We start from the raw sequence: 27,432 nt of genomic DNA, 5'->3' as shown, positions 1-27,432 counted from the left end.
GTCCTGATTGTGGTTGTTGTAAATAATGTCTTGCTTTGTGCTTTAAAAAAATGTTATCCCCCCCAACTCCCTGTTATTAAAGCCCTGCTTTGTTTAACCTGCTTGTTTTTGTTGTTGTTGCTTAGTTTTTTTCTGTATGTCTGTACTGCTGTGGTTGTGTGCCGTTGTACTTTTTAACCTGATTTTTTTCGCTTAGCCCCCTTTCCCTCAAAAAGCTTGTGCTTTTTTCAGGCCATCATTGTAAATAAGAATTTGTTCTTAATGATCTTAACGATTCGTCCATCAACTAATTGTTTTTCTCTGCAAAATAAAACTGCATCAGCACGTTGTTTTTTTAACTGAACATAACCTACAATATAACGTGCACATTATAATTGGTCGGCTTTTTGTGGACAAAATGCGACGTTTATACTTTAGCGCCATCCATTGGAAAAATAAAGAGCACTCTTAACAATGACGTTACTATAGCAACACAGTTCAAACACATAGCACAATCGCGTTCCAAAGCTTCTCCAAAGGGTATTTTATCAAAGTCTTTTATTAGTGTTTCAGCAGAAGACACTGCCAGGGACAAATCATATTGAAGGTATGGAAAGATACTATGCCAATTTTATTCCACCTCCATTTTAAATTGGTCTAACATTTAAATGAACTACGTAGGCGATGCTGTTACTTTTACTTGTTCACAAGACTAGCATGATGCATAGCCTATCAAAGTAGTCCCTGGCATGTGGTGTGGACTACCTTTCTGTACCAATTAAACGGTTTAACAGTTAAACAGCAACATCAATAACTTAAAATTTGCCATACAATCAATGCTAACCTGTAATCTTCTGTCTCTAAAGATGTTATCACCAGCATTTTCAGCTCCATGTAAGTCAAATGTGTTCAGCATCATGTACTTGCAATCAAACAGTTGGCTTTGTCATAGTAGGCTATAGGGCCTACTATAATTTCTACATTTAGTTCCGAGTTTTATATGTTCTGCTCCACAAGGATACCAGTTATTTTGTCAGGTTCTGGGGTGATCTGATAGATTTGAGATATACAAAATAACAATAATAACTTTTGTTTGCCTGTTGTCTACAGCCAGGGATGCCAAAAAGCCAAGGGAGAACCCATTCAAGCCGCCAAAAGACAATGATATATTTGAGCTCCGGAGCAGGGAGAAAGAGCGTAGAAAAATGGTGCTTGTGGTTGATTTACAAATCACAAATTCGATTTGACTTTGCATTTGCCAATGTTATAGTTCACTTAAGAATCTAGGTCATTGGATTTGGGGATGGTTAAAGGTGAGTCTATGATTTTTTTTCAAGGAGCTGCAGAGGCAGCTGGGCCTGAAAGTTCATGAGAAGGTGACTTATGCTGGTCGGGTGAAGGTCAAGCAGGCAAACCTGAGGAGGATCCTGTGGGATGGCCAGGAGGAAGTGGAGGAGAAGACTAGATCTGAGCTTCAGGGAAAAGAGAGCAGAGCCCACCTCCAGATCCTCCCAGCCGTGAGGATGGCCATGATTAAAGGTAGAGATGTTTCTTATGATGCATGCACAGACTCTGGAGAGACACACACAAACAGTCCAAATAATTTTGTTTGGTTGTTTGGAATAATGCATGTGTGAATAATGCCTGACATCGCTGATATAGCTGCCCACTGCTCCTGGCTGCCTAACTTAAATGTGGAAAAAAAAGAGGACAACTTACTTGGGGGCCCTTTGCATGCGTGTGTGTTATCAGCTGCTTCCTGCAAGCATGTGTGTGTGCCATACTGCAAGATTGAACTGGTTTTAACATTTCTAAAATGTCAAAAGATGTCATTCATTAACAATCTGTGCTATTTCCCTCTTAGACCGTAATATCGACAAAGAGAGCATCAGCGAGTTTATTATCAAGAAGCGAGAGATGTTTCTTCTGGAGGTAAGAAAGCAAAACGATACAAGACGTATGGACAGGCTGTGTAGGATTTCTTGAGAGTACACAAACAAAGGCCAGTGTTAAAGGGAATCAGGTGGCTGAGCGGTGAGGGAATCGGGCTAGTAATCCGAAGGTTGCCAGTTCGATTCCCGGTCATGCCAACTGACGTTGTGTCCTTGGGCAAGGCACTTCACCCTACTTGCCTCGGGGGAATGTCCCTGTACTTACTGTAAGTCGCTCTGGATAAGAGCGTCTACTAAATGTAAATGTAAAGATGTAGACAAAAAATACGAATCTTTTTAAAGACTGAAAAAGTATTTCCTGTATTTGCTTCACCTCAATATGGTAAAAAGAAGAAGAAGAGTGTAGCAGCCACAGGGGTGACGCATACAAACAGCACCAAAGTGCATTTAATTATCAAAATAAATCATTAACAAACAAAACCAAATATTCCAGGGAGCCTTTCTCTACTGAGGACCGGGGACAACAGCAACTTGATTGCTCTCCGTCTCATCAGGCTGGGATTCCGTGGTCACTGTAAACACAGTAGAACATGTGTTACCACAAAAAAAAAATACAATTGGGCTCTCACTCCCGGGCTCTGCTCTCTAATTTCCTGTTCAGCACAGCTTTTATTGCTGATCGCACAACAATTAGCCAATGGGCCGCAGCTGTGAGCGGCACCTCTGTCAGCCTTGCTGTGTTAGAGTGTGCTTTATAAATAAAATGTACTTACTTATTTACTTACTGTGTTTCTTCATAGCTCATTTGGAAGCAGGAAACAGCAATATCGGCTCCAGATCACCTGACCTCAGATTTAAGAATATTAACTTATTTGCATTATTTGAGGTCTGACAACACAGAATCATGTTTGCAATTTTGACCAGTTGTCATTTTCTGCAAAAAATGCTCTAAATGACAATAAAAAATTTGAATTGGGATAACTGTTGTCAGTAGTTATAATAATAAATAATAAAACAAATTCATTTTACCCAAATTAAACAGCAATAGTAAAACCAGAGAACCGGAACTCAACATTTTGCAGTGCTAAAATCCAGAGCTGTGTATATATACATATATTTATCATTAAACTTAACATTATTATCAGTTTGTGAAAAATGACAATGTATGAATATAATGGTAATGGTGTGCCTGAAAAATCACACTGTTAGAGATTCAATCCACCAGGGTAATGTAGAACATCCTTAACACATGTAACTGTATATAACAAAATGTTACAAGCATAGCACCATGCCACATTTATTTACTACATAGCCTATGTAGAAGAAAATGTCCATCTCCACTAGAACTGTGTTACAATCAGTTAGGGTACTGGATTTATAAGTATTATACAATCAGCTAATAAGAGAGAGAGTTAACATACACCTAGACAAGATTCTGTTATACACAGAATAGTTGTAGCAAAGTGTCTCTTGGGGCATGAAGGTCTGGGGACAAATTTATAGTAAATAGAGGGGAAAAGGTGACATACAGCCAACAGATGTTTGTTATACACTCAGGCGGATACTACATCATAGAACAGACAGCCACAGTATTTTAGGAAAGCTTACCATATCAGTACTCCTAAAAGCTAGATCTGAAAGGTCAGGTGTAAGGGTTCTCTTGACCCAGGCACCCAGTGTCTATATGCTGCTCCGCCTATAAAATGTATATATTTTTGTCCTGACAACTGGTTGCAACTGTCACTGAAATTGTTGGAATATATATTTATTTTTAATAGATACACAATATTGATTACAGTAAGAACATATTGTGTTTTAAGATAGGATACATGAACAAATAATAAGGCAATAGTTGATCTACTGAATATAAATACATAAGGAGATCCTTGAATTCTCCCACACCTATAGCTTCTTCACATCAACACTGATCAGTTAGAATTGTTATTGCTGCTGCTTGCTCTGTGTCTTTATTGTGTTTGCTTCCCTCAGCATTTTCCAAGTGTTTCTCATAGCTCTAAACTCCTATTGTCTCTATGAGTCTCTGATTCATCAAAACAATCACAGTAATGTCAGCTTTTATAGTCATCTTGAATACATCAGTAACAAACATAGACTTCATCAAAGTAGACTACTTGACTGATCGTTTTTCTCTTGCCAAACTGACATTAAAGCAATCAGAGAGCAAAATAGTAATTTCTGAATTAAAGGTCCCATGACATGAAATGTTCACTTTAGGAGGTTATTTAACATTAATATGAGTTTCCCTAGCCTGCCTTTGGTCCCCCAGTGGCTAGAAAGTTCGATAGGTGTAAACCAAGCCCTGGGTATTCTTCTCCTTCTTTGAGAAAATGAAAGCTGAAATGCTCGGTTTTGAAAATCCTCTCCTTATGTCGTCATAAGGAGGAATGTTACCTCCCCTTTCCCTGCTTTGCCCGCACAGAGAATTTGGCCCACCAATGAGAAAATGAGCTACAACCGTGCGTGCGCGATATTGGTTTTTCCTCGAGATATCATGGCTAGCAAACCATAGACATAATAAAGATTAGACGCTGCATCGACCGCTACTGCCACTGACGATCTGTGGGGCCGCCATCTTGGAACGGGAAACCGCTCCACTCAGTGTAATCTGTTGGCCGGGGCAATGAGCTGTCAGCGCATTTAATTAATAATACCGAACTGAATACCAAACAGATTTTTACGCGGTTTGCTTTGCTGCAAAAGCATTCATACATGTAGCTATGATACAGGACATGGTTATTCTTTTCACAAAATACAACCAATTATGGTAATGTTAAATCTTACTTGTGAAAAGTAATCCCCCAAGCCCTGTTTGCGATTGTCCCCCAATTTGAGCAGGAATATTGCTGCATAGTGCTGGCATCTTGTTTATTCTGATGCTACACAACTAGGAATTTGCCCTGTCCAAGATGGCAGCCGCATTTCTCGCGCCCAGCAGCCAATGCGGCGTCTACTCTTTATTATGTCTATGTTGCAAACGACCGAAGCATGGCAGTTAGCCCCTCTTTCTTCCTCATAGCATTTAAAGCTACAGACACAGAAACAGCACGTCCTGAGGAAAGCTCATTGTGGGACTGCTCGTAGTGGCTGTAATTTTGCACCAAGGCTGAATTTTGGGAAAGAGACTTCAGATACAGTATTAGGGGACCACTAAGGCCTATATAAAAGCATCCAAAAACAGCATGTCATGGGATCTTTAACAGTGGGACAGTAGATAATGAAGGGACACCACAATAGTGAAGTTATCTTAGCTTGCTACACCATAGTGAGGTGTGGTAGCTAGTAGGGATGCGTATTGATAAGATTTTAACGATTCCGACTCCTTATCAATTCCTGCTTATCGATTCGATTCCTTATCGATTCGATTCCTTATCGATTCGATTCCTTATCGATTCTCCCCTCTACAGCCAACTAGGTTTGTGCGTCCTGCACCCCCCCACACACACACACTCGTTCTAAACGTATTTCTCAAACTGGCTTTGACTGGCTCTGAAATGAGCTAATACCTACCACCTCTAGGCCTCTTCAGGCCTCTGTTTTCAAAACAAAATCTAGTCGGAGATAGAAACTTTCAGTTTCCTTGTGTTCAAGCTTCTATTACCCAACACCAGTAGGACTTACAGGGGTCCTAACAACAGGGGAAATAACTTCAGTGTTACCTTTCAAAAGAGACCATTTACATGCATGTACTCCAAATGGTTCAACAACAGCTTTCAATGTACTTTGGGTATGTTGTTTAGGCGTTTCCAGGCACATTTAACAGGACTATTAAAAGGTTAAACAATTAAAATGCTAAGTTTAATAATGGATTAAAAATCGATATGCTCAGTTTAATAATGGGACACGCGAACGTTTGCTGATAACACACGCCGCCCCGATAACGTGAAATGATCAATAAGATCAATACTAATGGGAGACGAATGCCGGAGCTAAAATGTATGCTTCAAACAACGGGACAGAAGATAACTAGATCGACTACACACAATAAAGGCAAATTGCTTCACACAGTAACAAGTGGTTGTGATCACTTTTGAGCAGTTTAGCTCTACCTTAGATAGTTAGAGATGAAGCGCGAACGTTAGCTGCGCTGCTGCATGCATCGAACACATGACGTTCCAGTAACTTCATTCCATGCTGTGTGTTCAAATGCTTCTTCATATTTGTAGTATTTCCTCCCTTCGACGAAATAGATACACGTTACAAGTGGCGTTGTTGTCATTTTGTCGTGTGAAATACAACCAAACTTTAGAACGCTTCTTCCTAGTTGCCATGTTTGCTGCCGTCTGTCTGAATCAGGCCCTTAAAGATTACCCCCGCAGCCTCCGCACCGCGGGGGGGCCTCGCAGGGATGGGGGCCCGTTTTCTTTTTTTTTATCCAATTTGAATTACATGGGATGTCTTATTGTCTTGTCTGTGTTTCCAGAGTTGATATAAAAATAAAGGAAAGTTTAATTGTGCTTTCTTTGTTAGCTAGGTAAGTGACATGACGAAGTAGGTCAGATGGTCACACAGACCGGCGAGCCCGCTGCAAATAGGTAGCTAACTGTAGCGTAGCGTAGGAAAAATGAAACGCATATTTAAAAGCGGTGCCCAAAAGCGGCATTCAAAACAGAAAATTTCTGAATTAAATGCCAAACTTCCCAAAATTACAAATTTATTTATTTTTCGACCAGCCGGTGAAGGATGCACTCATCTGCCAGAAGAGACAGGTATTGTACTGTTTGCTATAGCTAACATTACCACGTAGCTAACGTTAGCCTATACTTTGACAGCTGTACTGCTCTGTCTGTGTTGTGCTTCCTAGCGCTAACAGAGCCTCCTTTCCAAGAGCCAGGAAAATTAGCCTTGCTCCTTTATTGACTTCCTATCAAGCTGACAACATTGAAATGGAGTGAAACTACAAAAAAAAGAGAAAGTAGAAAAAGTGCTTAATTATAAAATATATTAGCCTACATAACTGACATATTAGCAAACCTGATAACGTATGGGGGTCAGATGGCTGAGCGGTTAGGGAGTCGGGCTATTAATCAGAAGGTTGTTGGTTCGATCCCCGGCCGTGCCAAATGACGTTGTGTCCTTGGGCAAGGCACTTCACCCTACTTGCCTCTGGAGAATGTCCCTGTACTTACTGTAAGTCGCTCTGGATAAGAGCGTCTGCTAAAATGACTAAATGTAAAACGTATGCGACAGTTGTATCGTGCAGTTGCGATTGCGTTTGACTATTTAAACATACAAAAAACATAATCAAAGTTACAATGAGTCATTGTATTTCAGTTATATACATATTATGATCGTGTAAAACGTACAGTCATTGCTTTCTACAAGATTCACACGACAAAAAATTACTCCATTTATGATTTAGCGAACACGCTAATAATAAAACACAACTCCATACTATCAAGTGTGCCTGATGTAGCCACGGCCATCAAATTATTTCTGACAATACCCGTGACTGTCGCAAGCGCTGAAAGGTCATTTTCCAAGCTGAAACTGATCAAAACATATCTCAGAAGCTCCATGTCACAAGAGAGGCTGTCAGGTCTGGCCATCCTTAGCATAGAAAATGAATGTGCGCGCAGTTTAGATGTAAAGAGTGTGGTACAAGACTTTGCACACAGATTTGCTAAAAGACGCGCACATGTGTAGGCTATTCACCTGCAAACCGTTAGAGCGTTTTTTTCTTATTGAATAAATTTCCCTCACAAGACAAACTTGAGTTTTGATATCTTGCATTTATTACACGGCTCTTCAGAATGTTCCAAAAAGTTCAGTTGATCGCGTCGGGGTCCTGTTCATCCCGTCGGTATTTGTATTACATTATCCGTTACATATGTGGTGGTGGGGGGGGGGGGGGCTCTCAGACTTATTCTGCGGGGGGGCCTCACGGGCCTGGTCTGAATAAACAATAAAAGTTTGCGCATGCGCAACGGCACAGAGAATCGTTAACAGAGTTAAGGAATTTTGCTTATTATTAAGCAAAATTATTAACTATTCCAAGGAATCGATTCACTGGTTCTCGATACCCATCCCTAGTAGCTAGCTAAAATAGCCACACTATATGATAGCATCCTTTCATTAGTTTCCTATTGTTAGCTAACCAGCTAGTACCAGTAGCCACCTGGGCTGGACTTGGACAAAACTGTTTACTGTTAATTTTAACTATTGTAAGATTCATATTTTGTCGCTTTGGACAAAAGTGTCTGCTAAATACAATAACCCCTTTATTGTATCTTACATAGTGTGCTTTTCGTCCCCGCTGAGGCACTAATCACCCCCCATAAGAGGGAGACAGTTTAAAGTGGTCAGCCACAACCTGGCCGTGAGGAGGCTTGGACCTTTGTCACTGGTGCTGGGGGGACTGGATAAGCTTAGTCTCTCTGGGGACGCTACAAGAGATATACATGTTTGACTATAATAATTAGCCCCACAGTACACACATCACCCACTAGCCATTTTGTCTGTTGTTTTTACACCTCACTTGTTGCTTAAACTTGCGGGAGAGCTGGATTCGCCAGATCACGAACACTCGAGAATTTATCTTGCCAAGCTCTCAAGTTTTTTGTTTGTGTATAAACAGCAGTGGTTGGGACCAATCAGCATCCTATGAGGAACTACTGGCAGCTAATAGTGTGGTTTAAGTTCTCCTGTGGTAGAAAGATGGTTCATCCATTCATCTGCCAAGTATGTTTTGCAAGTGCCTGCCCCTTTCCAAACAGTTTCCAAGGAAAAATCCCAACCCAGATGGATATGTTACAGTTACAGTAAACCCCTTCTCCACCCGTGCAGGGTTTGGATCTCAGCACAAAGTAACACAGAAGACCTGGGGTCTCATTTATAAAGCTTGCGTACGCACAAAACGGGGCTGAAAATGTGCGTACGCCACCATCCACGCAAAGGTTGTGATTTATAAAAAACAAACTTGACGGGGGAATGTGCGGTCCTCCACGCAAACTCTGACCCTCCCGTAGGCCTACGCACATTTTGGAAACAGTTGGAATTGGCGACGCAGATGACCGTACTGTAGTCAGACTGCAGAAAGTGAATGTGGGAAGAACATTACTCGTAATATTTCTATATTTTGTTTTCCTCACACACTTTTTTCACTCGATTTCATCATTTTCATGAAGATTTAATCCAGCAGTATTATTTTAGCTTGTACTGAGTGATAATTGTTCCATAAACACCTTGTACAATCAACTCAAATTTTAAAGCAAAATTCAGCGCTGTCTCACCATCATATTGTCCACCACCGGAGTGCAGGAGGGGGAAATGCCAGACTGCATGGAATTCAGATAACATCACATATCCTACCTTTAAATAACTGCAGAATACAGTGTATAACTAAATATATTAATTTAATACTGTGCATATATAATCATATGTCAAAAACTGGAAATACAGTCGTTAAGCTCCCGTGCAATCGCTACACTCCACGTCATCAGTCCAGACTTTAATAGATTACTGTTCATAACAAAACGCTTTTGTTTTCAAATTGTATCCCGACTCGCGGTATCACTGGCACAGTTGACGCCACTCGCACAGTTTTTGTAATTGGTGATCTAACGGCCACCACATTTTCGGAGTTTTCGGGCTTCACCAATAGGCTAACAGTGTCTGAGAAGTTGTCATGCGCTATGATTCACTGTACAGAACAATCGCATGCCAGGGTCATGATGAGATACTAGATTAGCATTCATGAGGTGCTTTGCATTGACTATTTATGGTTAAAAATGGGCGTGTTCAGGGCAGGGTACAATGCTGATTCACGTACGCACACTTGTGGGTAATCTGTGATTTATAAAGGGAACATTGCGTACAGGTGTGCGTACGCACGGTTTTATAAATCTGAATTTTTGTGAGCGTACGCCATTTTAGGCTTTTGGGCGTACGTACACTTTTAATAAGAATCCTACGCACAGTTTTATAAATGAGACCCCTGGAGAGGTCAATGTACGAAAATATACTTTATTGATAAAATTGTCTTCAGTTTTCCCCACAGGGCAGGCCTCACCAATCACCCTACATTACTAATATCCAGAGTCTAGTGTGGAGGGCCCCCTCACTGACAGAGCTTGTTCGTTCATCACCCCCACTAGACTGTTAAAAGGAACACACTACAGATTAAGAAGAGGCACTACAACTGTAGTGATCTCCTAGTGGAGAAAAAAAGCACCAAAAAAACCAAACACGCTGGTCTTGGGACCGCCACCGAGGGCGACAGGAAAAAAGGCACAACAAAGGTATTTTAGGGTTATGTAGTACAGCACAGATTGCACAACATAAAATGGGTTCCTTACTGAAAGGGAGACAGCCTCTGCAGCCCAGGCTGTCTCCCTTTCAGTAAGGAACATAATGCTCCAGTCTACCATCGGCTTATTGATGAGCCCTCTTTGGTAGTCTTGTTGATAGTTTCGTTGCTCCTGTATATTGGATGAGTTACAAAGGGGAAAGAAAACGCAAAACAAAAGGGAAAGGGAGACCGAAATGCCAGGTGTCAACTCCTCAAACCTCCCTCCTTCTTACTCTCCTTTTTCAGCAGCGTTCCCCCGCACCCATCCCACTCTGTGACAGATATTTGTAACAAACCATCTGGCAAGTCAGGTTACTTGTTGCTGGCCTTGACTCTTGCCTCTTCTTTTCTGTCTCTCTGTCTTTTCTTTTTTTTTTTTTCGTATTCATTCCTCTAGTCTCCCTAACTCAATATTTTCCTCTCATCTCTTCACTTCTACTTTCCACATCCTCACTGCCTCCCAGTACTCTCTGGCAGTGAAGTACGGGGAGATTGCACAGCTGGAGAGGGTGGCGGCTGAGGAGGAGAGGAAGCTGATGCAAGCTGAGACGCTCCTTGAGAACGACGCTGTCATGTTTGACGAGTTCCTTAAAGAGAATGACAAGAACTCTGTGGAAGCCATCAAAATGTAAACGCACATGGCAGAATGTCAACTGTAGATATTCCCAGAACACTTAATTACATCAATTACAGCAATTTCCATAGATATAGAAACAACCTGAAAATTATTCCATGACAAAGTAATCAACAGAAATTTGAAATACCCTCTATTAATTGATGATTCTCTTTATGAATGAATTTCGGCATTCTAATAGAGCTGAGCAAGAGACTAAGGCCAAACTGGAGAGGATTGCTGAGATCAAGAGAATTACTACTAAAATGGTGGCCATTAAGAGGTAAGTAACATGAGTGGTAGCCATGATGACTCCATGCATAACATCCATGGCCTCAAAATACTGAACATTTTCAGTATTTTCCTGAATGTCTATGTAGTTATCTAGTTTTGTAAATGTATGAGGATGTGTCCAAAAATACATATGTGTAATATGTGTGTGTGTATGATGATCTTGCAGTGACATTTCCAAATTTGAAGACATTCTGAAGGAGTACACTCTTTATAAGGACTTCCTCTTTAAGCTCTCACCTCCAGAATGGCAAGAGACCCAGAGGACCAAGGCCAAGTCTACCAAGATCCAGTCCACCACCAAGAGCAAGGACAAGGAGAAAGCAAACGAGAAGGAGAAAGAGAAGAAGACTGGCCGTAGTATGTCCTTTATCTCTGTCTTAAATTATTTTGTTTTGAGTTGGGATGTGTAAGTTTCACTGTCTCCAGTGTGGTCTGCATGTTGTGTATTCCATAATAATCAAGCCCTCTCTCCCTATCCATTTCCCTCTCTCTTAAATGTAATCTGTCTCACACGTACACTTCCAGACATTGTGAGCAAGGGGTCGTTCACCAGCAGAGACCTTTCCCAGCTGAAAGACCCTAAGGCTTCCTCCAGACAGAACAGGAAGTCTACAAGTCCCAGTGACAAAGTGTGAGAACTTCTGTACTTTTATGAAGGGAACATATGTTTGAGTTACAGTCAGAGGTGGCACCATGGGTCTGAAACTGGTGGGGAGAAAATTGTAAGTGAGGCAAAAAGGTTTGCTAGCTAGTTAACTAGTCTCCTCTATGCCTGAACATAATCTATTACTGTCAGCTGCAACAAAAGGTCAGTTAAAACGTAATAAGGCAAGGCGTTGTAAAAACAAACAAACATAATATTCGTAAATCTACTGTTGTACAGTTGGTTCGAGCCGCTGTGAATTCTTTGCCGACCAGAGGATAGCCCGTAAGTAGAAGGGGGAGCCTGCAGCCCTGGAGCACTGACCGTTTTACGTAGTGATGGGTCGTTCGCGAACGATCCGGCTCTAAGAGCCGGCTCTTGAAGGTGAACGTCGGGAGCTGGCTCGCATATCTGAAGAGCCGACTCTATTTTTAATAGATTAATACAGCCTATAAAAACTAAATGATTAGGAAATAATGAATTTGAATTGTATTTAAAATAATTGACTAATTCAAAGAACAACAAAAAAATAATTGTAGGCTTAAAGGCGCACACGATCATCCTCACATTCTGTTCCTGTCAATCCTGCATGAGGGAGGGCCGAGCCAACTCACACACAGTCAGAGAGTAGTCAAAACTCGGAGGAGAGCCATGACAAATCAATGCATTTTTAAAGATATGTGGTTACGATCGAGTATGATTTAATTTAATAATTTAATTCAAATAGTTTTCACACCCATCATAGTCAAATTCATAGTTAAAACATGTATTTTTTAAAGAGCCGTTCGGGAGCCAAAAGAGCCGGCTCTTTTTGGTGAGCTGAGCCATACGAGCCGGCTCACGAAAAAGAGCCGGAATGCCCATCACTAGTTTTACGGCCCTGCCCTGACAGTTTTACGCTACTGCTGTTCCTGATGCGTCCTATAAGGGGAGGCTGTACAGTTACGTATGGGCGTACGTAGGTTTGAGCCAGCATAGCAGACTGACCAGAGATTAGGAGGGACACGACGAGTATGTTAAATAATCTGCAAAAGTTACGGTGCTTGTCCACTGCAGCGACGCGATGCGAGCGACGCGATGCGAGCGACGCGATGTTTTCCATTCATTTTCAATGGAGCCAGACGAATCGCTTGCGTGGTGCATTGTGGGTAGCGACGCGACGCGATTCGAGTTGAGATTTTCTCAATTTGGTGCAAATGAGGAGCGATTTTCGCTAGTGATGGCCAATCGGATTGTTTTCCTGTTTCTCGTAACGTAGCAACCATGGTAAACATTTCTAGCTCTCAGTTTCAGAATGGAGGAGAAAATAATTGCTTGTGTAGCTGCTTACCCGGTGTTGTACGACACATCTCTGTATTCGTACAGAGATGTTGATAAAAAAACGATGCATGGCGCAAGGTTGCCGAAGTTGTTGGTGCTTGTACTTTCAAATTCAGTCTAGTCACATTACGTAACTTCGTTCTGTGTTAACTACAGTTAGCTAGCCCGGCTGGAACTCCCTATCGTATCGACAGATTAGCAGACTTTGAGTAATATAATAAAACGTTTTTTACACATGTCAACGTTTATATCTATTAAACAGTTTTGTATTTTGTATACAAGTTGTATTTTGATCGATGTTGCGAGTATGTAAACCCAAGTCTGCACACTTGGCCATGACAACTACAACAGTGACTTTAGAGAACTACATTTTACATTAATCTGTTTGAAACGCCCCCGAGCGTGGTGAACTGTGGGAAGGCGAGCGATGGCAAGCGATTCGCGTCGCTGCAGTGGACACGCACCGTTATTGTTCTCTGTTGGGTTATTCGGAGAAGCAATTACAGGTCGATGTCAATTCATTTTAACATGTCAATAGATGGTATCTAGCAGGAACTCATTGTGGACCGGCTAGTTCTCGATGCTGATGAGGAATTTTACGAAACCTTTTGCGCTTCTTAATTTTTAGTTTCCCCCCATTAATAACTAAAGGTTATTAACTGTTTAGAAGAGAGGGACAACGTAGCTCTCTGACAAGGGCATTAAAGATCCTGTAAAGTGGAATTAAAAACGAGTTGCAAGTTCACCACACCACGGAACAATGTGTTATTAACTACCCATCCAAATTCGAATGAAAAAACCCCCGACAAGTATCTGTGTCTGTGTCTGGTCCATGTTAAAACTGTCCGCCGTGAAATGATCAGTGGCGCAGAGGCGGCTGTTAGAGTTTATACGAAGCTTTCCATGAGCGTGGCTCTATCACCTACAACATCTATCCACCTATTTTTCCTTTCATTATCAACAGGGAACTTAAATGGCGTTGCAGCGCAGCTGGAATTCTTGCATCCAGGGAAGAGGCAGTTGCGGGTGGTGGGAGACATCCAGAAGCTAGCTAGCTAGCTGATGTAAGCTACAACTAGAGAGGGTACAATTTCTGGGGAAATTGTAGGGTGTGCTTGCTTGCGTCTGTTGCACAGGGGTCCGTTTTTTAATGACATTTTTACAACTGATATTTCTGTATATTTTATATAAAAATGCATACTTATTATGTATAAAGATTACATAGATTTAAAAGCATATTTTGTTTGCTGTTCATTTACAACTCAAAATACGAGTGAAGTGTAGAATGAAATAGATGTCTTCTCATTTACCCTGCAAGAGGCAACCTCATAGTTGAATCAAAACGAATTAATTTGGCAGACCGGTGTAAAAATTTACCTGAGCTCTATGACCTAAACGTCCTTTTAAGTTTTTCCCTTCTTGTGATATTTTCATGCATTTAGCCTACTCATATTGCATTCATTCATTAATAAAGAACCCCCTTTGAAGATTATTCTATGACGTTACCGGCAGAAGAAGATGGAATCGCAATTCAAACAGTACCATCTGCTAACTGAAAATATATGCCCACCACAAAAACATAAATAAGATTGACATTTAATTTGTGTAAAATCGCTCATTCATAAAAAGCTCACTGGTAGCGATCATTATCAGTAACAACGCAAAATGCGATATAGCCCTGTGTGTAGAAGCTGCCCTGGTAAATTGTACTACTACGGTACAGTACTAGACTACTGCTGTGTTCGTCTTGGTAGCGATTGCGTTGGTTGAATTGGATTTAACGTTCCGTTGTACGGTTTAGGCTGAAATTAATTATTTTCATGAACAGATTAACAAAGTTTAGGCTGTGGCAATGAAGTTCAGGTTAGTAGTTAGATAGACTTTGATTTAAGTAAGGGGAGTGCCGAACATGTTCTGTCGCCGTTTGACTTCCTAAACAGCTGTGTAGATGTTTTTGTAGTGTGTCTCACGCAGGCTACAGCGTTGCAGTGAGCAACACTGGTTTGAAACCACAGGTAATGATAATTTCACCAACAAATCGTTTACTTGTAATGTAATGTCATAATAAATCCGACAACGAAAATGTATTTGTGAGGAATGTTTATTTTAACGATTGAAAACAGATGCATCATAGACCACTGTAGTATGTGTTGCCCGGGCAACAGAGGCTAATGTCATGCTAATGCTTCAGTGAAATAGTAGACTACCGTTTCCGAAAGTAGATGTGGGCCTACTTCCTTAATAATATCAGCTAATATTGTACATTACATTTCACAATTGTGTTTCACATCACAAAGTAAAATTTGTAAATAGTTAACACCCTGGCCTCTTTGCTTGTGGCGTTTCTGCAGCTGCCTTGCAGTAAAATATAGTTAGCCTAGCTATTCCCCAAGTTAACAGATGCGAAACGAATGTTCTGCTACAGGTAGTCACGCGTGTTTTCGTGACGTAGTGACGTTAGTAACGTCAGTGACTGTGGCTAGCAAGTTAGCCACCGTTAGCTTCACTTTTCACCACAAAAACTTGACTTGAGCCTAAACCATGCAACGGAACGTAAATCCCAATAGAAGCAACTCAATCGCTACCAAGACGAAACTTTTGACACCTAGGTTGTCTATGTAGGCCAAATATGGACTGAGTTTTAGGGGGGCAAAAAAAATAATAAAAAAAATAATAATAATATATATGTGAGAGAACAAAGGTTGTGCCTTTGCCGAAGGCAAAGCACACCCAACTAGAGAGGGTACAATTTCTGGGGAAATTGTAGGGTGTGCTTGCTTGCGTCGGTTGCACAGGGGTCCGTTTTTGAATGAAATTTTTACAACTGATTTCTGTATATTTTATATGAAAATGCATACTTATTATTTATAAAGATTAAATAGATTTAAAGGAATTTTTTTTTGCTGCTCATTTACAACTGAAAATACGAGTGAAGTGTAGAATGAAATAGATGTCTTCTAATTTCCCCTGCAAGAGGCAGCCTCATCGTTGAATCAAAACGAATAAATTTGGCAGACCGGTGTAAAAATGGACCTAATCTCTATGACTTAAACGTCATTTTAAGTTTTTCCCTTCTCGTGATATTTTCAGGCATGTAGCCTACTCATTGCATTCATTCATTAATAAAGAACCCCCTTTGAAGATTATTCTACGACGTTACCCGGCAGTAGAAGATGGAATCGCGATTCAGACAGTCCCATCTGCTAACTGAAAATATGCTCCCTAAAACGTAAATAAGTTTGACATTTATTTAGTGGAAAATCGCTCATTCATAAAAAGCTCACTGGTAGCGATCATTGTCAGTAACAACGCAAAATGCGATATAGCCCTGTGTGGAGAAGCTGCCCCGGTAAATTGTACTACTACGGTACAGTACTAGTAGACTACTGCTGTGTTCGTCTTGGTAGCGATTGCGTTGGTTGAATTGGATTTAACGTTCCGTTGTACGGTTTAGGCTGAAATTAATTATTTTCATGAACAGATTGGCAACGTTTAGGCTGTGGCAATGAAGTTCAGGTTAGTAGTTAGATAGACTTTTGATTAAGTAAGGGGAGTGCCGAACATGTTCTGTCGCCGTTTGACTTCCTACAGCTGTGTAGATGTTTTTGTAGTGTCTCGCGTAGGCTACAGCATTGCAGTGAGCAACACTGGTTTGAAACCACAGGTAATGATAATTTCACCCACAAATCGTTTACTTGTAATATAATGTCATAATAAATCCTACAACGAAAATGTATTTGTGAGGAATGTTTATTTTAAAGATTGAAAACGGATGCATCATAGACCACTGTAGTATGTGTTGCCCGGGCAACAGAGGCTAATGTCATGATGCTAATGCTTCAGTGAAATAGTAGACTACCGTTTCCAAAAGTAGATGTGGGCCTACTTCCTTAATAATATCAGCTAATATTGTACATTACATTTCATAATTGTGTTTCACATCACAAAGTAAAATGAGTAAATAGTTATCACCCTGGCCTCTTTGCTTGTGGCGTTCCTGCAGCTGCCTTGCAGTAAAGCTATAGTTAGCCTAGCTATCCCCCAAGTTAACAGATGTGAAACGAATGTTCTGCTACAGGTAGTCACGCGTGTTTTCGTGACGTTAGTGACGTAGTGACGTTAGTAACGTCAGTGACTGTGGCTAGCAAATTAGCCACCGTTAGCTTCACTTTTCACCACAAAAACGCAATTTCTACTTAAACCATGCAACGGAACGTAAATAAAAATACAACCAACGCAATCGCTACCAAGACGAACCTTTTGACACCGCCGTTGTGTATGTAGTCCAAATATTGACTGATCCTTAGGGGGGCGAAAATAAATAATAAATAAATAAATATATATGTGAGAGAACAAAGGTTGGGCTCTCGCCGAAGGCTTGAGCACACCCAATAACAGTACAGCAGGAGGAGCCATTCAGTGATCTGACGTAGATGGGGCTAAATGACGTAGATAGGGCATTTTTTGGCTCCGCCCATTAAAACCTGATCTGAAAACTGAAGAGAAACTGTTCTTCGGTCTAACTCCACATTTCAGTGCGACAAAGTTTTAGCGCTTTGCACATGCTTTCAGGAACTCATTTCACACATATACAGTATAATGTACTTAGAAGCAAAACATGGAATTTACTTTACAGGATCTTTAAGCTGGACCAAATTAGGTAAAAGGCCATTGCTGATATGCAATTCTACAAAGTTAATTTATTAAATCGGGGAGTCAGTTTATTAAATTGGGAGTCAGTTGGCTGAGCGGTGAGGGAGTCGGGCTAGTAATCCGAAGGTTGCGAGTTCGATTCCCGGTCATGCCAACTGACGTTGTGTCCTTGGGCAAGGCACTTCACCCTACTTGCCTCGGCGGAATGTCCCTGTACTTACTGTAAGTCGCTCTGGATAAGAGCGTCTGCTAAATGACTAAATGTAAATGTAAATGTAAATCACATAGATAAACTGCGATGAAAGTTGCAAACAGAAGCCTATTTTTTGGCTCTGTTTAAGCTTCTTGGAGAAGGTTGTAGTCTATAAAATGAACTATTGACGTTATTAGTAATAGTGTGTATGTTATGAAAGTAAAAAAATATGAATCCTTAATATTATTTCACCGTATATACTCCTACCCTATAGGAAGAATCAGAAACAGCAGGGGCATAAAACTGTCAGGGCAAGGCCGTAAAACTTTCAGGGCAGTATAACTGTCAGTGATCTAGGGCTGCAGGCACCCCATATAGTGTAAACATAAGCAACACAGCCACTTTGTTTGTTCTCCACGGGATCTCAGGGCAGAGATTCTATAGGCAACAAAACAATGCACGCTGTGTATGATAAACAAGTAAAGCCACCACTCTCAAGCAGTATGGTTTGTCGCTTAGCCAATCAGACTATAATAATTATTCTGATGCAAATGTTCTGTACGGTTAAGCCTATGAAATGTCATATTTTTGGGGGGTCTTCATGCTGTGTGGCAGTTGCCCCTTGGCCACACCTTCCCGGTGGCCCTGGTTACAATATCCATAGAATTTTTAAGTTCTCTACTTGTTGTGTCCATTTCAGCAGCACTGTGTCAGAACAAGACTCAGAAGGCTCTGCGTACGAGGTCAGTTTTACACATTTTCAAAGTTTACATTTCTCTGCATGAGGGTCAGGGTTAGTAAGATTCCATGGAGTCAGATTTTATTCATTGGTGATGTGAATTTTTACTGACTCACTGTCAGACGAGTTAAACCACAAACCGAAAGTACACATTTTTAAGAAAATATATTTTGAAATTGAAATTCAGTCTCAATGAAAATATAGTTTGGTAGGCATGGTTTTGTTTGGCTAATATCAAATCCCTAAGTAAATGTGACATTTCATTAAAGACTAATAATCAGAAAACTAACCCACCAAAAAAATAGGATACTGTATTCAGAAAATGATTTTATAACAGCCATGCTCTCCTACTCTTGTCACGGCTGTACTGAGGACCCAAACACACGACACACAAGGTTTAGGACGTGCGCAGACTTTTATTGAGAGAAGGATGGGGAGGAAGGTTGAGGGTAACTGGTGGATGGTGGAGCGGGGTACCGGTAGGACTGGAGGACTGGAAGCGGTGATCTGGTGGTGGAACAAGAACAAAGGTCAGCACAAAAACAGGCATAGACTGGTCCAAAACACGGAAAGCCAGGAATACAGACGTGGGGGTCGGTGATTCAACAAACTGGCGAGTAGTGGGTGACAATCCGGGGTTTAAGAGCTGTGGTGGTGATGAGGGAATGAGCCGCAGGTGAGGTGAGTACCGGGAGGGAGTGAAGAAGCGGAATGGATGACTGGACCTGGAAGAAACGGACTAACACCCGGTCTGGCCTAGGCCGGGGACATGACAGCGCCCCCCCCCTCTACGGGCGCCACCAGGCGACCGACCGGGAGAAGCCAGGTGGGCCCGATGGAAGGCTCGAACCATCTGCGGGTCCAGGATGCGAGAGCGTGGGACCCACGAGCGCTCCTCGGGACCATAGCCCTCCCAGTCCACAAGATATTGAAAGTCGCGACCCCGGCGGCGTACATCCAGCAGCTGCCGGACCGTATACGAGGGATGGCCATCGATCATGCGAGGAGGAGGCGGGACCGGTGCCTGTGGGCGCAAGGGACTAGAGGACACAGGCTTGACCTGGGAGGTATGGAACACCGGGTGCACCCGGAGGGAGGCGGGAAGTCGGAGACGAACAGCACAGTGGTTTACCAGCCTCTCCACCACAAAAGGTCCCACAAAGCGCGGTGCAAGCTTCCTAGAGTTCACCTTGAGGGGCAAGTCCTTCGCCCGAAGCCATACCCTCTGCCCCGGGGTATAGGTAGGAGCAGGGGTGCGATGCCGATCAGCCTGCTTCTTGGACCGAGCCGCCGTATGGAGCAGGGCGGAGCGGGTGCGCTCCCAAACTCGGCGGCAGCTGCGGATATGTGCTTGGACAGAGGGAACTGCCACTTCCTCCTCCTGGGCAGGGAATAGTGGAGGTTGATAGCCCAGAGAACAGTGGAAGGGGGAGAGGCCAGAGGAGGCATTGAGCAACGTGTTGTGGGCGTATTCCACCCAGGCGAGATGTGAGCTCCAGGAAGATGGGTTAGCAGTCGTGACGCAGCGTAGAGCTGCCTCCACCTCCTGGTTCACCCTCTCTGTCTGGACGGGACATGCCTTGGTGGCAGGTAAGGTGAGTAGAGTGCGCCCATTGAAGGACCGGGGTCCGGACTGCATCGGGAACAAAAAGGCGGTTGGGTGGACCAGTGCCAGGGTCGGGTTGATGCACTTGAGCTTGAGTGACTGCCGACTCGATCTCCCACGTAACCCCCGCTACAAGACAGGAGGGAGGCAGTATAGGTTCCGTAGCAGCCTCTCCTTCATGGGGGCCATGTAGGCGAGATAAGGCATCTGGCTTGGTATTCCGGGAACCGGGACGGTAGGTCAGATGGAAGTGGAACCTTCCAAAGAACAAGGCCCACCGGGCCTGGCGGGAGTTTAGGCGCTTGGCCGTCTGGAGATAGGCAAGGTTCTTGTGATCAGTCCAGACAATGAATGGCTGGTCAGCCCCCTCCAGCCAGTGGCGCCACTCCTCTAACGCCAACTTCACGGCAAGCAGTTCCTTGTTGCCCACATCATAGTTCCTCTCAGGAGGTGTCAGCCTTCGTGAGAAAAAGGCACAAGGATGTACCTTCTGGTCGGTCGGTAAACGCTGGGAGAGCACCGCTCCCACTCCCGTGTCAGAGGCATCCACCTCCACAATGAATTGGAGAGCGGGGTCCGGCTGGGTTAGAATAGGAGCGGAGATGAACCGGGACTTCAGCTCCCAAAAAGCGGCCTCTGCCTCCGGGGTCCAGGTGAACGGAGCGGCCGTGGAGGTGAGGGAAGTGAGTGGTGCAGCTACACGGCTGTAGTTCCGGATGAACCTCCTATAAAAGTTGGCGAATCCGAGAAAACGCTGAAGTTGCTTGCGGTTGTTGGGCGCTGGCCACTCGGCCACAGAAGCCACCTTGGCGGGGTCCATCTCCATCCGCCCCTTGGCGATGATGTGGTCCAGGAAGGAGACAGAGGTGACGTGGAACTCGCATTTCTCAAGCTTGACGTAGAGCCGGTTCTTCAAGAGGCGTTGGAGAACCTGACGCACATGCTGGACGTGTTCGGTGAGGGTGCGTGAGAAGACCAGTATGTCGTCGAGGTAGACGAACACAAAACGGTTGAGCATGTCCCGGAGAACATCGTTGACTAAAGCTTGAAACACTTCTGGACAGTCCGAAGGGAACTACGAGGTACTCAAAGTGTCTGAGTGGCGTGCTGAAGGCTGTCTTCCACTCGTTCCCCTCTCGGATGCGCACAAGATGGTAAGCGTTCCTCAGGTCCAGCTTCGTGAAGACGGTGGCTCCATGGAGGGGAACGAATGCCGAACTCAGAAGGGGCAGAGGGTACCGGTTTCGGGAGACAACGGCGTTCAGCCCCCGGTAGTCAATACACGGTTGCAGTGTTCCGTCCTTCTTCCCCACAAAGAAAAAACCTGCTCCCAGCAGGGACGAGGATGGACGGATGATGCCTGCAGCCAGAGAGTCCCGAATGTAAGTCTCCATTGCATCAGTTTCAGCCCGGGAGATTTAATATAGGCGACTACTGGGGAGTGGTGCGCCAGGGAGAAGGTCAACGGTAAGGTCATAAGGGCGGTGGGGGGGCAGGGAGAGAGCGCTTTGTTTGCAGAAGACCGGGGCCAGACCGTGGTACTGCAGGGGTATAGCCGACAGATCTGGTGGGGTAACGACTGGCGGTGGTGGCTTGAATGAATCGGGAGGACGTGCGGATCCGAGGCACTGCTGGTAGCAGTGCGTGCACCAGGATGTGACCTCTCCCGCTACCCAGTCAAAGAGGGGATTGTGGAGCCGCAAACACGGGTGGCCTAAAACTAGGGGTGACAGGCGGCAGTCCATGATGAGCAGCTGGATGGACTCGTGATGGTTGCCAGAGAGGAGAAGCCGAAGCGGAGCGGTCCGACGCTCAATGACTGCGATACGTCCACCGCTTAGCCCCCTGGCGACTACTGGAGGGATGACAGGCTCGCTGTCCACCCCAAGCTGTCTGGCCAACTCCCAGTCGATGAAGTTACCCTCCGCTCCCGAATCGATGAGGGCCTGGAGGGGTAGCACGGAGGTGCCCCATGTGAGGGTGGCATCAATCAGGGGTCGAGATCCAGAGGACGTGTCGGCTCGGCCCGTCAGTAGTGCCCTCTCTACCGGCGGGGGCGCCCGTTTCCCGGGCAGGTGGGGCAGGTGGAAAGGACGTGACCAGGTTGGCCGCAGTACAGACACAATCCAGAAGACATATGGCGTGCTCGCTCCTCCCGAGTCAACCCGGCACGTCCAAGTTGCATGGGCTCTGGCTCATTACTGCCCGACTGAGCATGGGAAGAACCCGGGGCCTGAGGTGAGTCTGAGCGGCCTGGTCTCTGAGGAGAAGCAGGGCTTGGCCGTCGGGAGAGAGCCCACAGGTTCAACGGGAGGTTCCGGGTCGGCAATCTGAGCCTGTATGTTCCCCAGAGCAGCTAAGATTACGAGAGGGCTTCCTCATGGCGGGCAAGGTCTGCACCCTGGTGTCCGAGGGCTAGACGTATAGCCTCGGCGTCGGATGGGTCCATGGTGGCCAGTTTGTACTGTCACGGCTGTACTGAGGACCCAAACACACGACACACAAGGTTTAGGACGTGCGCAGACTTTTATTGAGAGAAGGATGGGGAGGATGGTTGAGGGTAACTGGTGGATGGTGGAGCGGGGTACCGGTAGGACTGGAAGCGGTGATCTGGTGGTGGAACAAGAACAAAGGTCAGCACAAAAACAGGCATAGACTGGTCCAAAACACGGAAAGCCAGGAATACAGACGTGGGGGTCGGTGATTCAACAAACTGGCGAATAGTGGGTGACAATCCGGGGTTTAAGAGCTGTGGTGGTGATGAGGGAATGAGCCGCAGGTGAGGTGAGTACCGGGAGGGAGTGCAGAAGCGGAATGGATGACTGGACCTGGAAGAAACGGACTAACACCCGGTCTGGCCTAGGCCGGGGACATGACAACTCTCTCTGTATATAACATTGGTTTTCCACACTGTGTTTTGTCACTCCCTACAGGCGCAGCCTGAGCTTTACTACACAGACCCCCAGCAACTCCTGGACTTGCTGACTGAGCTGGAGGAGCAGAACCTGTCTCTGATCCAGAATTCCCGCGAGACCGAGGAGGCCCTGGAGGATATTCGCTACACCATGGACTTGACCCAGAAGAAGATGTAAGACCAGGGGTCAAGGGTCTGGGTTTGGAGGTGGAATTATACGTAGGAATTAGTCCAGGGGCTTTTTTTAAAAACTTGTTCTTACCCCCAGTTAGCTGTTAACCCCCATCCCTTTTGTGTCAGGTAGAGTTCAAAAAGTCAGAGGCAGTTGTATGCAAGTCAAGGTTTTATTCAGAAAAACCGAAAAGGGCAAACACGAAACCATAAACACCTCGGCGACTCAGCCGGGAAAAAACCCAAAGCGCCTGTAACAGACGGGGAAAACAACAAAAAACTAAACAGAACTTCTAAGCACTGGGGGTAGCCGAACGTAACTTCCACACGAGACACAAGACGTGTCGCAACATGCGACGATCTGACAGGGACCTGCACACAGAAGGAAGTCAGGGGAGTCAGGTGGCTGAGTGGTGAGGGAATCGGGCTAGTAATCCGAAGGTTGCCAGTTCGATTCCCGGTCATGCAAACTGACGTTGTGTCCTTGGGCAAGGCACTTCACCCTACTTGCCTCGGGGGAATGTCCCTGTACTTACTGTAAGTCGCTCTGGATAAGAGCGTCTGCTAAATGACTAAATGTAAATGTAATGTAAAGAAGGAACATTAAATAGACAGGGTAATCAGTGGGGTAACACAAGACAGGTGGTGATAATGACCGAAGACAAACGAGCTGACATTGAATCTGACAGACAAACACAGACACACCCACAAGGGGAGGGGAACAGAAAGACAGTCATGACATTTTGTTGTGAACATTACGTTGGAGTGTCTTTAGGTGTGTTCAACTTCATGCAGCGCCGACAGCAGCTGGATGACTTGAAGCAGTAAATGCTGGTTAGACTTTATGTCCGACTTGATAATGCGGTATGCCATCAAAGTACCGTGAGATCGATTCGAGAACTGAGCGATTCGAGAACTGAGCATATTTTCACAAGAGCAACTGCAAGTGTTCTAATGACGACACAGCTATTTCATGATTGCCCAGCGACAACTTTGACGCGTGTTTTGTATTTATTCTGACACCTTCAGTTTTGCCAATGCTCAAATCTGGACCAAACAGTACAATTGAATTAAATATTTGCCTTTATTGACAGACTGCAATAGCTTACTATTGTTGAAGAAAGTGTTTTAGTCCACCTCTTCATTAACAGAAAGACTAAGTTTAGTTGAGTTCTGGTTGTATTATCATTCTGCAGATTGAAGAGTTTAACAGCCCAATACATAAAATGAGAAATTTCAGTGCACTGGTTCATGCAAGTTCTAATGCGAAAACAATTAAATTGCAGTTCTTCAGCGCAGCAAACCACGAGAAGCAGGAATGTCCGACTTTACAGAGCCGTTTTTAAGTCCTCCCCGACTGCAAGCGGCAACTCACGCCGGTCGTTTCATGCAGCCGCAGCCGCTGTCGAACACAGCTTCTGTTAAGGAGGGAGAGAAAGGCCTGAACAATGTATACCGTGTTTGGTGGTGGGAAAGGGTGGGTGTGCACCGCGACACAACGAGTGAAACAATGTGGCAATTGTGTCAACAATAGCACCACTTGGGGAACAAGGGAACTATGTACTGTGCCAAAGAAACTAAACTGCCTAACCAAATCTATATAATTTAAGTGCATGGGGTGGCACCCATTCATAACCTTAACAAAAGGAATGCTACAGTTCGCAGTTCCTGCGTTCCGGCCACGGCACAGGGAACTTATCCCTCACTATAAAAAAACTAAAATAAACAATCCAATACCCCTCCCTGAGTCACCACCTTATCGCGGTGGAGGGGTTTGCGTGTCCTAATGATCCTGGAGGCTATGTTGTCAGGGGCTTTATGCCCCTGGTAGGGTCACCCAACAGGTTCCAGGTGAAAGACCAGACAAAGCGTGGCTCAAAAAACTCACCATGAAGAAAAACAACAATGGTTCCCAGCTGCCCTTGCCCGGATGCGGGTCACCGGGGCCCCACCCTGGAGCCAGGCCCGGGGGTGGGGCTCGATGGCGAGCGCCTGGTGGCCGGGCCTTTTCCCATGGGGCCCGGCCACCAGGCACTCAGCCCGAAGAAGCAACGTGGGACCCCCTTCCAGCGGGCTCACCACCTACAGGAGGGGTCATGGGGGTCGGGTTCAGTGTGAGACGGGCGGCGGCCGAAGGCGGGTGCCTTGGCAGTCCGATCTTCGGCTGCAGAAGCTAGCTCTAGGGACGTGGAATGTCACCTCGCGAGGTAGAGAGATTCCGGCTAGATATAGTCGGCCTCGCCTCGACGCACAGCATAGGCTGCAGAACCAGTCTCCTTGAGAGGGGCTGGATTTTCTTTGACTCTGGAGTTGCCCTTGGTGAGAGGCGTCAGGCTGGGGTGGGAATACTTGTTTCCCCTCGGTTCGGCGCCTGTACATTGGGGTTCACCCCGGTGGACGAGAGGGTAGCCTCCCTCCGCCTTCGGGTGGGGGGACGGGTCCTCACTGTTGTTTGTGCTTACACACCAAACGGCAGCTCAGAGTACCCACCCTTTTTGGAGTCTCTGGGGGGGGTGCTGGAAAGCGCTCCTCCCGGAGATTCCCTCGTCCTCCTGGGGGACTTCAATGCTCATGTGGGCAATGACAGTGAGACCTGGAGGGGCGTGATTGGGAGGAACAGTCCAATAACGGTGTTATTGGACTTCTGTGCTAGACACGGCTTGTCCATAACGAACACCATGTTCAAGCATAAGGGTGTCCATATGTGCACCTGGCACCAGGACACCCGAGGTCTCAGTTTGATGATCGACTTTGTAGTCGTGTCGTCGGACTTGGGGCCGAATGTCTTGGACACTCGGGTGAGGAGAGGGGCGGAGCTGTCAACTGATCACCACCTGGTGCTGAGTTGGCTACGATGGTGGGGGAGGACGCCAGTCAGGCCTGGCAGGCCCAAACGTAATGTGAGGGTCTGATGGGAACGGCCGGCAGAACCCCCTGTCAGAAGGAGCTTCAACTCCCACCTCCGGGAGAGCTTCGATCATGTCTCGGGGGGGGGCCGGGGACATTGAGTCCGAATGGGCCATGTTCCGGGCCTCCATTGTTGAAGCGGCTGACAGGAGGTGCGGCTTACAGGAGCTGCGGCCGCAAGGCGGTCGGTGCATGTCGCGGTGGTAACCCTCGCACCCGGTGGTGGACTCCGGAGGTGAGGGATGCCGTCAAGCTGAAGAAGGAGGCCTATCGGACTTTATTGGCTGGTAGGACTCCAGAGGCAGCTGATGTGTATCGGCAGGCCAAGCGGAACGTGGCTTTGGCAGTCGCGGAGGCAAAAACCCGGGCATGGGAGGAGTTCGGCGAGGCCATGGAGAATGACTTCCGAACGGCTTCGAAAAGGTTCTGGACCACCATCCGGCGACTCAGGAGGGGGAAGCAGGGCACTGTCAACACTGTATATGGTGGGGATGGTGCGCTGCTGACCTCGACGGGGGACGTCCTGGATCAGTGGAAGGAATACTTCGAAGACCTCCTTAATTCCACCAACACTCTTTCTGACATGGAGGCAGAGTCTGGGGACATCGGGGGGGGCCCTTCTATCTCTGGGGCTGAGGTCGTCGAGGTGGTTGAAAAGCTCCGTGGTGGCAGGGCCCCTGGGGTGGATGAGGTCCGACCGGAGTTCCTTAAGGCTCTGGATGTTGTAGGGCTGTCTTGGTTGACACGACTCTGCAACATCGTGTGGACATCGGAGACAGTGCCTCTGGACTGGCAGACCGGGGTGGTGGTTCCCCTCTTTAAAAAGGGGGACCAGAGGGTGTGCTCCAACTTTAGGGGGATCACACTCCTCAGCCTCTCTGGGAAAGTCTATTGAGGGGTCCTGGAGAGGAGGGTCCATCGGATTGTCGAACCTCGGATTCAGGAGGAGCAATGTGGTTTTCGTCCTGGCCGTGGAACAGTGGACCAGCTCTATACCTTCGGCAGAGTCCTGGAGGGTACATGGGAGTTCGCCCAACCAGTATACACATGTTTTGTGGATTTAGAAAAGGCGTTCGACCGTGTCCCTCGGGGGCTCATGTGGGGGGTGCTCCGAGAGTACGGGGTACCGGATTCCCTGTTCGGGGCTGTCCGGTCCCTGTACGACCGGTGCCAGAGTTTGGTCCGCATTGCCGGTAGTAA

The 27,432-nt window shown here is 45.5% G+C and overlaps 1 protein-coding gene across 1 annotated transcript in view; it reads left to right on the top strand.

Moving 5' to 3' along the window:
- The first annotated feature begins 447 nt into the window (after window positions 1-447).
- The window catches only part of cfap100 (cilia and flagella associated protein 100), a 34,170-nt gene continuing 7,185 nt past the window's right edge, over window positions 448-27,432 (top strand). Inside the window, exons 1-10 of the mRNA XM_067237969.1 lie at window positions 448-586; window positions 1,090-1,187; window positions 1,317-1,518; window positions 1,844-1,911; window positions 10,644-10,807; window positions 10,995-11,075; window positions 11,253-11,443; window positions 11,612-11,717; window positions 18,596-18,638; window positions 23,174-23,328. Coding sequence (XP_067094070.1) covers window positions 1,185-1,187; window positions 1,317-1,518; window positions 1,844-1,911; window positions 10,644-10,807; window positions 10,995-11,075; window positions 11,253-11,443; window positions 11,612-11,717; window positions 18,596-18,638; window positions 23,174-23,328 — 1,013 coding nt within the window. The 5' untranslated portion in view covers window positions 448-586; window positions 1,090-1,184. The remainder of the gene's footprint in view (window positions 587-1,089; window positions 1,188-1,316; window positions 1,519-1,843; window positions 1,912-10,643; window positions 10,808-10,994; window positions 11,076-11,252; window positions 11,444-11,611; window positions 11,718-18,595; window positions 18,639-23,173; window positions 23,329-27,432) is intronic.

This window comes from Osmerus mordax, chromosome 1 (genome assembly GCF_038355195.1).
Source record: "Osmerus mordax isolate fOsmMor3 chromosome 1, fOsmMor3.pri, whole genome shotgun sequence".
In the NCBI taxonomy this organism is placed as follows: Eukaryota; Metazoa; Chordata; class Actinopteri; order Osmeriformes; family Osmeridae; genus Osmerus; species Osmerus mordax.
Note: the sequence above shows the minus strand (reverse complement) of the source record. Positions and strands in the feature narration are given on the sequence as shown.